The sequence below is a fragment of the Arachis duranensis genome, chromosome 9, assembly GCF_000817695.3.
Source record: "Arachis duranensis cultivar V14167 chromosome 9, aradu.V14167.gnm2.J7QH, whole genome shotgun sequence".
In the NCBI taxonomy this organism is placed as follows: Eukaryota; Viridiplantae; Streptophyta; class Magnoliopsida; order Fabales; family Fabaceae; genus Arachis; species Arachis duranensis.
In genome coordinates this window covers 20,998,322-21,012,206 of record NC_029780.3, presented here as the reverse complement: position 1 = coordinate 21,012,206, position 13,885 = coordinate 20,998,322, and the positions used below count along the sequence as shown (strand labels likewise).

The 13,885-nt window shown below is 31.9% G+C and overlaps 1 protein-coding gene across 2 annotated transcripts; it reads left to right on the top strand.

The window, feature by feature from the left end:
* The first annotated feature begins 6,107 nt into the window (after positions 1-6,107).
* Positions 6,108-7,788, top strand: LOC107465100 (transcription factor MYB61). 2 transcript variants are annotated; one of them, XM_016084092.3, is made up of 4 exons: positions 6,114-6,259; positions 6,355-6,495; positions 6,741-6,870; positions 6,951-7,788. In XM_016084092.3, the coding sequence occupies exons 2-4, from the start codon at positions 6,363-6,365 to the stop codon at positions 7,558-7,560; spliced, it is 873 nt and encodes a 290-aa protein (XP_015939578.1). In that variant the 5' UTR covers positions 6,114-6,259; positions 6,355-6,362; the 3' UTR covers positions 7,561-7,788. The 2 variants fall into 2 exon arrangements, with proteins under 2 accessions (XP_015939577.1, XP_015939578.1); XM_016084091.3 differs by having other exon boundaries at positions 6,108-6,495.
* Positions 7,789-13,885: the final 6,097 nt, after the last annotated feature.

The window sequence follows — 13,885 nt, the reverse complement described above, 5'->3', positions numbered from 1 at the left end:
TTAGAAATTGGTTCTACCAGAATAGTATAATTATATAGTGATTGATGTATTATGAGATACTAGATTCTATCTTGTATCTCAAATGGAAAGAGTAAAATGTAAAACATTTCTAATGACAACATTAATAAATAGATAGCAATCAGTGATACACATTTCATCTTTTAGTAGTTGATTGCACAATTACACTAGATGATGTGGCATACATTTATAGTCTCTTAATAGATAGTCATACTGTAAGTGAAAGAACGGTCAATAATTTTTTCTACTTGGTCAATGAATGCATAGACAACTTCAAAATACGGCCAGGCAAGTAAGGTCATGTATTTAGTGCGATCAAGCTGTTATGAATTAAACAAATTTGTTACATGGAGCTGTTGGAGACTCTGGAGTCAGTGCAATACTATGTCTGATGTCACATATTCTGCTTGATTGGGACAACTTTGTTTCTTGACAAGTTGACGTCGATGATGAGCTACAAATACTGGCCCTTGTTGAGGAATTTTTCGAAAATGAAGTTGTTACAGTGAGGAATCAGCATGTTTGACATATCTATATAAGTCTTTATGTTGGGCCTCACATTATGATGCGAAGGAGATGGATGATCCCCATTGCTGTTGCACGTCTGGACATAAGAGCGAATGTCATAGCTAACTCCAATTCTCGCATCCGATCCTTCAAGTGGAGTCTTTCTATTGGTACGAAGATAAAATTGTATTTTCACATGAAAAATAGAATTATTATCTAGTGCACCGTATGTTAAAATATTAAGTAACTATTGGTATGTTTCTACTTAGTATGATTAATATTTTCAGGTGAAATAATTGGAAGCAATGCCAAAACCATAGAAGAATGAACGTAACACATGTTAGGCAACTTCTTGATGATATGCAACCTGAAGCAATAATAAAAAACCTTCAAATATAATAACAATTAGTATCTTTGCTGCTATTAACATCTGTTTGATTGATGGAACAATTTAATGCAGTTTGTGACTTTCATATGTTCATATCCACCATAAGATGTTGCAAAATGTATATGATCATCATGAGATATGGACTGTTGTGTGCCCTTGATTAACTTTGAGATCATAAAATGGCACCTAACTAATCAAGTTTGTCAGTAATATCCATAGCTTGCACCTGGCCCGCCAAAGGATCTAGAGGAGCATCCCAATGTGAGGTTGCATAGTGAATAAAACACTAACTCGAGACAATACTATTGCGACTGGATCACAACATGGGATGTGAGCAAACGCCATTAAACCATTGATGGCTTTCAGGCGGATCTTTATTCACCTACGGTTGAGTACACCAATTGGTATAGAAGAGAGTTTCATGATCATCTAACTGTATGTGACAAAGTTTGGCTAGACCTGTTTCATGCACAACAACCACCCTCACCACAACAACAACAACCACAACCACAATATCCATCACCGCTGCCACTATACTATCCACAGCAGTATCCACCGTACTATTGACCTTAACCATTAGACTATCCATCGCACTATGCACCTCCACCACTGCACTATCCACCTTTGTCACCCAACTATCCACCACAATATCCGCCTCCAGCACCTCAACCACAACAACAACAACAACAGAGACAACAAGAAAGGAATGTTAAAAGTACTTCAATATCTCGGTTGTTAGAGTTGGTACCAAACTAGTTTCGGTTTTTATTTTAGAATTCTGCCACACTGGTGACAAGCAAGCTCAGCAATAGCAACCACAAAACAATGAGGAATCACATGCAGGTTCTGTTCGGGATCAAGCAGTTCCTGGTCGTATATCACTAGATTCTTGTGCTCGTCATGTTCCTACCTATGTCGGGCAATCTTCTAAGCAAATGTTTATGGATTCCAAGGGTAGTTGCCTCGATGGTAGCTTCAGCTACACGCATTATCGGGTTGCCACGTGTCTGAACGAACAAGCTTGGCAAATTGCAGAAAAGAAAGATGTAGCGAAACAAATGAAGATGATGAGGAGGAATCTGAGGACATAAGTATAGGTGAATGCGACGACGGTGATGATGATAGTGACTCCCCAGGAGAAAGTGCAGGTGGCAACCTCCAATGCCATAATGGGCATGAGAAGGCATATTTTCTTCAGACTGATGTAGCACCAGCAGATAAAGTCAACCTTTTGTCTTTCATGAAAATTCTTAAAAAGGAAAAGAAGTTTGTAACTAACGGACCTAGTTGGCTAGGAAAAAGGAAGAAAAAATGATAATGTAATCTTTTAGTGTAGTGTACTCTTAGAAAGCAAGTATGATGTGTACATTGTGATGTAGATTTTTATGTGTTCTAAACTCTTTGGTACCAACTATCATGTGTATTTTGTGGTGTAAGTTTTCATAATTAACTTTAAGAGATCAATTAATTTTACATTGTTACGTTTATTTACATTACATTACACCTCACTACAACATACTATATGCTGCAAGAAGGACGAATAACTTAATGCCAACATGTTACAACAATAATTTTTTAATAATAAAGATAGAAAATGACACTAACCACATTTACAATATTACATCATATAGAAAGACCACATCTGAATTAGTCATGTAAACTCTACAATCATATTTATTTTCAGAAAATCACAACATAACTAACTATGCAACAGGACTTGCCCTACTTGAACTTGACCTGGCACGAGGAGAGCATTGACTGCAGCTATGTCCTTCACCTCCACAAAGGTTGCATCATCGCGAACCATGCATCTGGCTAGCATTGATTTCGTTTAGATATCGAATTGATTTGATTTGGGTCGACCTTTACTGCCTCGCCTGAGTGGAGGATTATTAGGGACTAACCGGGGTTCGGTGTCAGCTGGCCATGTGCTTGGATCCCTAATTGGTACAAACTTAGTTTAGTAAACTCCACGAATTTGTCCATCTTATAGACATCATGAACATAAACTTGCCAATCGAGACACTAGTTAGCACAAGGTGCAAAAACATGGTGGCATGGAAGTCGAGTCACTTGGAAGTTACCACATGCATAGACTCTATGACTCTGTGCCTGAGGTCAATGGTGAATTTAGTCCCCACTTGGTATCTCATGAACCTCAAAAACTTTGTTGCGTCTATCAAATTGATGCAGTTGTATGTTTCCTGATACTTGTAAATTTTCCTACAATTTCATAATGGCAAATTCTGAGAAGGCATGTCCAACATTGATGCGCTCTTGAGCCTCGGCACTCTTCCGAGTAAATAGCTCATTCAAGTGGTAAAAAGTTGTCCAGGCCAATGTCGTGACTAGGAGGTTGCACGCACATTCCAACATAGAGTTTATGCACTCAACTAGATTGGTTATCATATGACCTAGCAATGTCCTTCATCGAAAGTCATAACCCACTTCCGATGATCAATAGTGTCACACCATTAAATATATGCATCTCCTTACTCCCGCAACCGCTGGTGCTGCTCGTTGTATTGTTGTTCTATCTTAGACTACCCTACGGAAAAATTCGTTTCAAGATGATATTACTCGTTACGAATTCAAAAAATATATAGCAAATTTAAAATCATCAAAGATCAACTTTATATAAAGAATATTACCCATATTTATGATGTGTTTCTACAAGTAAAGCGCTTTGAATCTTTGTAGGAAGTTCAACACAATATGCCTGACACGTAATAGATGAAATACCCTAGGAGGACTCTACTTTCTAGCCATTGTTGCACTAATAGAGTTGTGCCGATTAGAAATAATACCCACACCATACCTCCCAACGACATTTCTCCATAGATTATACCAGAAAAAGTGTCATGTGTTAGTGGTCTCTCCTTCAACGATCACAAAAGAAAGTGGCACAATATTCTGGTTCTCATCTTGAGACACAGCAACTAAAATTGCTCATTTGTATTTTTCATACAGATGTGTGGCATCAACATGCACGAGTGGTTTATAGTGTCATAATGCTCTAATGCATAGATGGAAGCTCCAAAATACTGGACACATTATCTTGACCCTTTCTTCCACCTCAGATACATGATATGCTGGTATAGTATTAACCTGAAACATCCTAGATTCTGAGCACATATTGCCATACACCATGTCAGCAAACACTTATAGGAAGCTTTTCAACCACAAAAAAAAAATTCAATCACAATTTCTACCATACTGTAGGAATTTCACATAAAATATCAAAGGCTCAAACTCATAGCCCTGTAATTAACCCCTTTAGAAATGATGTAATTTCTAATTGTCATTATTACAACCTCTCTAGAATTGAACTCCGTTTCAACAACAAACTTACCATCTTGCACAAAAGGAACACATGTGGACAACGAATAACAATTTGTAAGTTTTATAAAAGTATATCTAAATGGGTTTAAAATGTTCAATGTAAATATATTGTTAAATTTTTAATGATTTGTGTAATATTTGATCCAAGCACTCACAATAACAAGCAAAATAATGTAAGTTATTTCTTTCTTTATCTTTGGTACAAAATAATTTTATTAAAAAAATACTCTCAAAATGAGTAAATTTATCTATTTGAAATAATTAACATTTGTTAAAACACATTTTAACTGATACCTTAAATAAATTCACTAAAGATGTACTTTCAACAAATATAGTTTTAATAATTCAACATCTAGAATTGAAATGTATTAAAATTATTTAAGAGTAGAATTGTCATAACGAAAAAAAATTGATAGTCACATATCTAAGTTTGCAAAATCAGAAAATTCTAGTGTGTTCATAGTTTCGATATCTAAAGCACGCATGAAAAATGACACACTAAAGGGGTGTTGGCTAGCTACTGTGTTTATTACAGCCTGAACTTCTATGTCGGTGGTCTCGTTCCTTTCGTCGTTTCCTCTTAACATGTTATTGTTGGCTAAAAACTCTTCTTTACTATTACTATTGTTTTCTTCCCAATTTATCTTGCCCCTTCATTTAGGAAGGATTCATTCACTTCATGAAAAATAGTCAAATTTTCGAATTCAACATACAACTCGATCATCGACACATGAGCTTGATTCTGTCAATAAATCATTAACATCTCTAGCATAGTGACTTTATCAGTCATATTAATTACTTGAAACTGTGTTACACTACCGAAAACTAACACCTGCTGCTTGTATAAAATACTGCTGACTCTCTTTGAAAAATTACCGCATATGTATTGGTATAGTCTACTTTGTAGCTCTACAATAACATTGTGCAAGGAATAATAAAAGATGTTGGACTCGCACAAATAAATTTCACACCCTCATTTGCATGTAGTATAATTTCACCATCAAAATATACTAATAAACACACATTAGCTTTCATTGCTTCCACAGAAAAAGCTTGGAAGTAAAAACTCTCACCTATAAGTGACTTAAAAGAAATTACAATTTTAGCTTGCTAGAAGAAAGTAAATGAAATTGTTTTTTGTTTTGTGAGATTAACTTCTTTATATACAGAGAAAAAACTACTTTTTGTCGCAAAATAGTAAAAATTTATTTGAAATAATATTATATTGATATTTTGCATGCAACAAGAGATTGACTTTGTTAATTTAATACGACAAAATGAATTTCTTGCACTTTACGAATGTCTGAAAATATCATATCAATTGCTGTAAATTATCTTTTTCATTAAAAAAATAAAAAATCTCTTGCTCACTGTGAGATGGATTTTTAAAAATTAAAAAAAATTTTCAAAATTTTTCTTCAAATTTTTTCTCGCTATATGCAAAATGCATTTAGATTCAATTAAAATAATAATAAAAGAAGTATATCACTTAATGCAAGAAGGATGAGTCTACCACTTTAAAGTTTAATACCACACATTCTCATATTTGAAAATAACACCAAAAAAAACTCCATATTCAATTTTTTGCCTAACATTAAATATAATTAAATGTTAGAAATATTTAAAAAAATCATAAACGTTAGAGATAAAAATAATCTTTTATCTTATAATTTTATTGTTCAAAAAATGAAAAAAAAAAGAAAAATCACTAACATAACTTCATCAAACATGGTCTAAATCTAATCTTAGATTAGTTGGAGTTCAGTAAATTTAAAATACTAGTGGAATTTCTTTAAAGATAAAAAGAAAAGTCATATAAATATTTTATTTAGAAAAATGGCAGTGTCCAACCATCCCTTGAGTACAGCATTACAGATACATACCAAAAAAAAGAGTTTCTATATCTTCAAGTCTCCTATATATTTATTTGATTCCCAATCACGGTGTCAGTTTATTTTCTCAACTTCAAAGCCTAAAAACGATAATAGCCTCTTGAAACTAAAGGTCTCTTCAACAAACTTCCCTTCACCCCATTTCCCACAATTCATAGCAATTCAAAAGCATTAATATTATTATTATAATTATTATTTTTAGTGCAGTAATAATAATGGGAAGGCACTCTTGCTGCTACAAGCAGAAGCTAAGAAAGGGACTCTGGTCCCCAGAGGAAGATGAGAAGCTTCTCAATTATATCACCAACCATGGTCATGGATGTTGGAGCTCTGTCCCCAAACTAGCAGGTACACATTTATTATAAAAATTTTCAAGTATTCCACCAACAATATTCGTGTTCTAGTGGTTTTAGCCACTCATCTCAATTATGTATATATTTCATAATCGAGGTGAACGGCTGAAAACACTAGAACACAAATATTCCTGGTATACTTCAAATTTTAACATGGACGATATTTTGGAAGAGAAGGAATATTTGAATAAAATTGCAGCATTGAATAATATTTGTGGTTGTGTATGTGTGTGAGAACAGGATTGCAGAGATGTGGGAAGAGCTGCAGATTAAGATGGATAAATTACCTGAGGCCAGATTTGAAGAGAGGAGCATTCTCACAGGAGGAAGAGGATTTGATAATTGAACTCCATGCAGTTCTTGGAAACCGGTTAGTTTGGTTAGTTAGTTAGTTAGTTAAACGGTTACATTACAGTTTTAGTTAGTTAAACGGTTAGTTGGTATGAGCAGGTGGTCTCAGATTGCAGCACGGTTACCGGGAAGAACCGACAATGAGATAAAGAATCTATGGAACTCTTGCCTCAAGAAGAAGCTGAGGCAGAAAGGGATTGACCCAATCACAAACAAGCCACTCTCCGATGTGGTGCCTATTGAGAATAACAAGAACAAGAAGGAGGAGGAGGAGAAGCCACCAACAACAACAGAAAGGTTTGAAGGGCCTCCTTCTGATTCTGTAGGAGGATACTTTTCCTTCAATTATCAGCAAATGATGAACAATTTTGGAGCAACTCCACCAAACGCCACATCGAGTGACGCTAACTTTGTTGCTAACAACATTCTAACATGGGAACAAGAAGAGGTAAAATGGTGTGAGTATCTTAACACCCTTCTTCTCAACAACACGGTAGTTCAGAATCATTCTTCTTCTTCTTCTCATTCTGTTATGTATGGTGGTGGTGGTGGTGAGGTTATTACTGAGCCAGAAACAACAAGCTTCATGAGACAAGACTCATCAAGTAGTAGTTGGCACCACCATAGCCAGCAACAACCTCATCAATTCTCAGATATGTATACCAAGGATCTGCAGAGATTTTCAGTGGCTTTTGGCCAATCCATGTAGCCTAAAACGTAACATCATGAAAAAAAAAACACCTTCAATTTAGTGAGAAAGAAGAGAAACACAAAAATATGCAATGATATTTTGTTTTATTAAATATGGACTAGTTAGGCCAGAATTTTCTGTGGTGACTTGCGAGGGTTCTGGCCACAAATATGTGCTGTAAAATTTTTTTATTATTTTTTCTTACTTTTTTTAATTATTATTATTATTATTATTATTATTATTATTATTATTATTATTATTATTATTATTATTATTTATTTTGTTGTTGTAAATGTGTCTAACACAAAACTATCAGAATTTATTTTATGGTCTAATTTAATATCGGTGATTTATTTATTTCAAGCTTATACAGGCACTTGTGCTATAAGGCTTGTTCTCACTTTCTGAGGCTCCTCTCTTCTTAGTTCTTATAATATTTTGTTTCAACTTTAAGCTTGAATTGTATTAAACAAATCTTATATAGTTCGAAGAATCATAAATCTGTTGTCTTAATATTTCGAATTAAGATGAGATATATTTTGTAATTCCTTATTAAATTCATTAATTTAAATCTTGTAAATGGTAAAGTTCTATGACCAATTTTAACATAAAAGAGGTTTCTCCCTTTTAAATTCAAGTTACAAACTATGTGTACAAATTTTCAATGGAGTCCTTTTCACAGAATAAGGATCCATTGAACTTGCATGTTTTGTTTTTCTCTCTGTCAATACTCAGTAGTATCAAAGTACCAGGGACCATTTTTTGCTTAAATGAGGTGTGTCCTTCACATAGAGATTGGTTTTACTCTTTTGCAAGAAAACCTTAGCTCCCACCACTTCAAAAGTGTACAACACGTCTTCTCTTCTGATTTACCATTTTCAAAAGCCGTGGCTTTCTTTAGACTTTAGAGAAATATTATTATTTGAATATTTAGTAATTAATATTTTATTATTAGAAAAACAAAGTTATATCAATAAATATTTGATTGTTAATAGATTTTAGCAGGGTGACAATGAGTAGGGTAGGATAGGGTTGAGATCTTTATATAAACTCAATCATATCTTAATAGCGAGTTGAGAATATCCCAACCCTAATCCTATTCGTTCTTAACCGATGGTTACTCGATTCTATCTGCGAATTATTAAAAAAATGTAACGTTATTATATAACTTGTTGATAATTTAAAATAGAATTGATTTTTATGTGAAAAACGTATTAAATTATCAATTAATAATCTTCTCTTAGTGGCTAAAGATCTTTTGCATTTAGTGAGAGATTTTTAACTCAACGTTCACTTGAAATATATTTTTATATAACTATATAATATATACGTATATAGGATGCGGGTTGGTCGGTTAGGGTTGAAGCTCAACTCACACCCTATCGTCTCCAGTACGAAAACCCTACCTACACCCTATCCTACTCGATGCGGATTGAGTTTGCCCTTAAATTTTTTTTTAGTTTCCCACGGTATCCCCCAACCCGGCAGGTCAAGGACTAATCCGCCGCGGTACTGAGCTCCATTTAAGGGTTTGCTGCTGGCCAATGGGTTGCTGCATGCACAAGGCGGGATTCGAACCCCCGAATTTAAGCGGACTAATGAGCTAACCACTAGACTAATCCAACTTAATTATTTGCCCTTAAATTTTAGTTGGTACAAAGTGCACTTACTTTTGTGAAGTTCAAATAACCGCAGTTATCCAACTAGATTTCAGTTATAAAGTGTTAGATTAACCCTATTATTAAAGTAAAGAAAAATGAAATCCTATACCACGACATTTTAATGGACATACATTATGTAAAGAAATGAATTCTCACCAACTGAACTAAGGAATAGGTTGAAACAAAGCAAAACAACAAAAATTACAGCACACCACCGACGAGTTTAATTTAAAAATTAAGTTGAAGAAAAGCCGCATAAAGTGTTTGCTAAAAGTTTGATGTTAGATTGTTGGACTAAAGTGTTCGACTGCCGACTAAAAGTGCTTATCGATATAGATTAAAATTGCTCGCCTTCAAATATTTTTCAAAATTAAATATTGGAAAGAAAATGAAAATAAATTGATTGATTGGCATAGTAGAAGAGGATATTTTAGTTGTAGCATATTGGAAGGTGACACGATCGATCATATAACAAATAATATTAGATGACCCCAGAAGATTTGCCTAAGGTATGGGGTCCCTCAATGGGCAACTACATGTTAGTCATGTACCTCTGCTCAAAACAAGTTTAAAGAAAGGGATGAAATGCACTCTGGGCTGATATAGTTTTTTTAACCACCGTTGTTTCTCTTGGTTTTTAGTCGACTTCGACGTATAGCGTCAAAACGAATTTATATTAAGATTTTAATTATCAGAACAGATACAATTCTTTTAAAAAAGAAGAATAAGTTCGACCTGAAAATTAATTAATTATGGTGTCAAAATAATTTTATATAGAAATTACTAGTAGCAGAATTATAAAAAATAATAAAAAATCAATAATTAAATAAAAAAGACAATGAGAATATAAAATATTGATCAAACAAAAATAATAACAAACTCAGAAAATAAACTAAAATGAATCAAATAAACAAAAAAAATTTAAAATCTTATGAGTTTATGTGATGATTTAATATTTTTTATTGAAGTTTCATAACACTTCTAAGTTTCTACTGTTTATAAGTCATGGAGATGAACTTGCCATGGAGAATTTTAGTCCACGATCTTATTTTCTCCTTCTTCTCAGCCATGACTTTGTCTTAACCATGAAGAATTTTGATATCCAAGTTTTGACAACTATATCTTTCTTGGTCTTTAAATCTCATATTTTTTTCAACTTGCTCTTCAAATTTCATACACATGTTCTCCACTCAGTTTGAAAGTCGAATAGCAAGTCCTAATGCTAAAAAAAAAACAGTAACTATCTTTCGACTTCGACATTTTTTGTACAATCTTTCTTTGACTTTAGTCTGCATTTTTTCTGTTTTTATAGTTGAAACACCCTCTGTCGACAAAAAATTCATTTTTTATTCCAACAGGAGTATTAATTTATGTATTTATTTATTTACTGAAATATTATGAGTATATTTTTTACTCAATATATAACTACATACTCATTTCTGTACTAGGATATATTACAACACGATCTAGCTAACTATAACTATGATGAATATGATAAAGGCTCAACTTTGTTCCTGAAATTTTAAGTTTGATACTCAAAAAAATCGAGTGAAAACCTACGAAGGGACATAAAAATCATGGACATACATAACACAGCTTTTGATCATTATTGTGATAGTAAAACACGTATTTCTTCCCTGTCTTCCCTTTTTAAGCAGTAAAACTGCAATTCATTAAAATCAAAGTGTATATTAAGGATAAGACTATAATTTTAAATTGCAACTGCAAAACTGCTGTGACAATGAAAATTGCATTAAGATTAATTGCAAAATATTGTAGAAACGAATAGGCTGATGCAGCTGCACTTCTTTGATCAAGAGTCAAAGTTAATGGTGGTAACATTCTTTTTTTTAACTGCAAGGTACTGGTAATACTCTTTGTAACTTCACACGTTTACTGTATAATATTACTATTAGAAGGGTTTAATTTTGATGCATGAGGATCATGTAAAACGTTGTATATAATCATCTATTTGAGGATTATTTAGAATAAATTACCATTTGTACCCATAAAAGATATAGACACTGACAAATATACCTATATAAGAATAAAACGACAATTGTAACTACAAAAAATAAGTTCCGTGTGCCAAGAGTATTCTAACGGACTAATTACGTAACCAATGTCTGGGTGCTTTTGACACAATTTATGGGTACAAATAGTAATTTATTCGAATTATTTATGTAATTAATGTAAAAAATAGTAATTTTTACTCACGTGATATTTTGTAATTAAAAGAGACGAGATAATATTTTCGTTTAATATTGGTGCCATAAGATAACTTTTGAGAAACAGGAATTTTTAGTATTTTTTACCATCATTTGATGAGTATAAATACAAAATTATCTTTAATAAATAAATTATATCAATTTATATATACAAATTCTGAAAAATATGAATACACACAGTATTGATTTATGTGTACAAAATTTTAAAAAATATAAATACAAACTATATATTTTTTATATATAAAATATTTATAAATATAAATACAAATTATTGTTGAATAAATACTGGACAAAAATAATATTTGCTAGCATGTAATATATCTTGGCTTTAAGTGCTTTGGGGATGTATTATGATTCTCATTGCCGTCAACTTTTTTTTTTAATATGATTTAGACCATCTCCAGTAGGGAACTCATTTCAGTCCCTATTTATGGCCTACCTATCATAAAAAGTAAATTTACATCAATTTTTGCGTCAAAAACAATAAATAGGAACTCAAAGAATCTCTCTCTTCTCCATTAGAATGAACTAACTTTAATTCCTATTGTGGTCACACTAAAAATAAATAATCCAACCAAAAATTATTTTATAAGATGTAAAAATTATTTTTTTTATGTAAATAAATTTAATTAATTATGAGTTGATGTATATTTGATATTGATTTAATATAATTATTTATATTAATTATAATTTAATATAACTAATTATTAAATAATTAATATAAATAATTAATTAAATAGATATATAAGTATTTAATATAATAAATTATTATAATTATTAATAAATTAATTATAATTTAATTATTTAATATATATTTAATATATTTTTTATTTTTTTATTAACTTACCACATGGCATGATTTTATTGGTTGTTACAAGTCCCTTTTTAGAGAGACTCTCAACCTTGATTCACGTGAAGAGCCTTCCTTCCCTTTTCACTCCATTGGTAATTGAGTCCCCATATGTCAGAAGAGGAACTCTATTTCTTAGCATTGGAGTTGCTCTTATGTTCAGAAGGTTGATTGTGGGCACCTTAGACCATCTCCAGTAAGGAACTTATCCCAGTTCCTATTTATGGCCCACCTGTCATAAAAAGTAACTCCACATCAGCTTTTGCGTCATAAACAGTAAATAAGAACTCAAAGCATCTTTCTCTTCTCCATTAGGAGGAACTAACTTTAGTTCCTGTTGTGGTCCTACTTAATTAATTAATTAATTTGTCACATGGCAAATTATCATTTGCAAATCACAAGTTCCTCTGAGGAGGAATTCTTCTTCCTCGATCAATGAGCAGGGACGCTATTCTCTTTCTCTCCAACAGTTGGGACTCTATTGTGTCAGAGAAAAAGAAAATAGAACCTTAAAAAATTGATGCGTTGGAGATGCTCTTATGGATGATGAGAGATTGTTTTGTAAGAATGAAGGTGTGGATTTGACATTATTTTGTATGGATGATGACTTTATGGCGATGTTAACGAATTGCATTGGTTTAAAACTGCATAGTGTTGTATGTTTGTTGATATGTGTTTCTGTGGTGTTAATGGGTGATGGTATTGTGAGTTTTAGTGTTTTACATATTGTTGGTGAGGAGGAAGAAGACTGGTGTTGAAGTCTTGAAGATAATAAAAACATTGGAGATTGAAATAAAATTGACTGTCTTTTTTATTTTTGAACGAAAATTGGATAGATTATTATATGTATTTTAACTTTCATATTTTTTAAGGATGTGTTTTGATAGAGAAAGTCTAGTAGGTAGGTGAGCATTTTTATTAAAATTTGGTTAATATTTAATTAACAAAGAAAATTGAGTAATTTTATACTATTAGATATAATTTTACACTATTAAAAATATTAATGATGACTAATTAATAGTTACAAATCACAAAATCTGCTGGTTCCTAACACTTCTTTTAGAAAATTTATAAATATGATTTTTTCGCTACCTGATGTAGTTTTTATATATGGTGACTTTACTTATTTAAATCCCTGCCACCTTTAGATGAGTATAAAGAGATGATGTCATTTGAGCTATAGCTTGTTAACTATATTTTTAAAGACTTTATAACTATGAAAAAAAATATGCGAGACCTTAGATTAGGATATTTGGGATGTGTTGAAGTTTTGAAAGATAAGAATAATAGAATAGAATTTGCAACAACAAAAAATTAGAGAATATAATAGCATAATTGTTTTGGTTTTTGAATGCGTGTTACATATACTTTCATTCAATTTTAATTGACTTCCACCAATTCAATTATAATATACAAAATGAGTTAGTGGCGAATTTTCTATAAAATATAATGAATAACACTCTACTTGTTTTTATATTTACACAGTCAAATTTTTTATAAAATAATATTTTACAGAATATATAATAAATAACACAGTAAAAAAATTAATAATATTTTATAGAATAATATTCTTTATTTTTTCTTCTACGCATAAAGAAAGAGTT

Bases quoted from the DNA above. Each gene is read 5' to 3' on its own strand.
- LOC107465100 (XM_016084091.3), top strand. From the start codon at position 6,363: ATGGGAAGGCACTCTTGCTGCTACAAGCAGAAGCTAAGAAAGGGACTC. The intron at 6,496-6,740 runs GTACACATTTAT...GTGTGAGAACAG, and splicing joins CTCTGTCCCCAAACTAGCAG to GATTGCAGAGATGTGGGAAG. The intron at 6,871-6,950 runs GTTAGTTTGGTT...TGGTATGAGCAG, and splicing joins CATGCAGTTCTTGGAAACCG to GTGGTCTCAGATTGCAGCAC.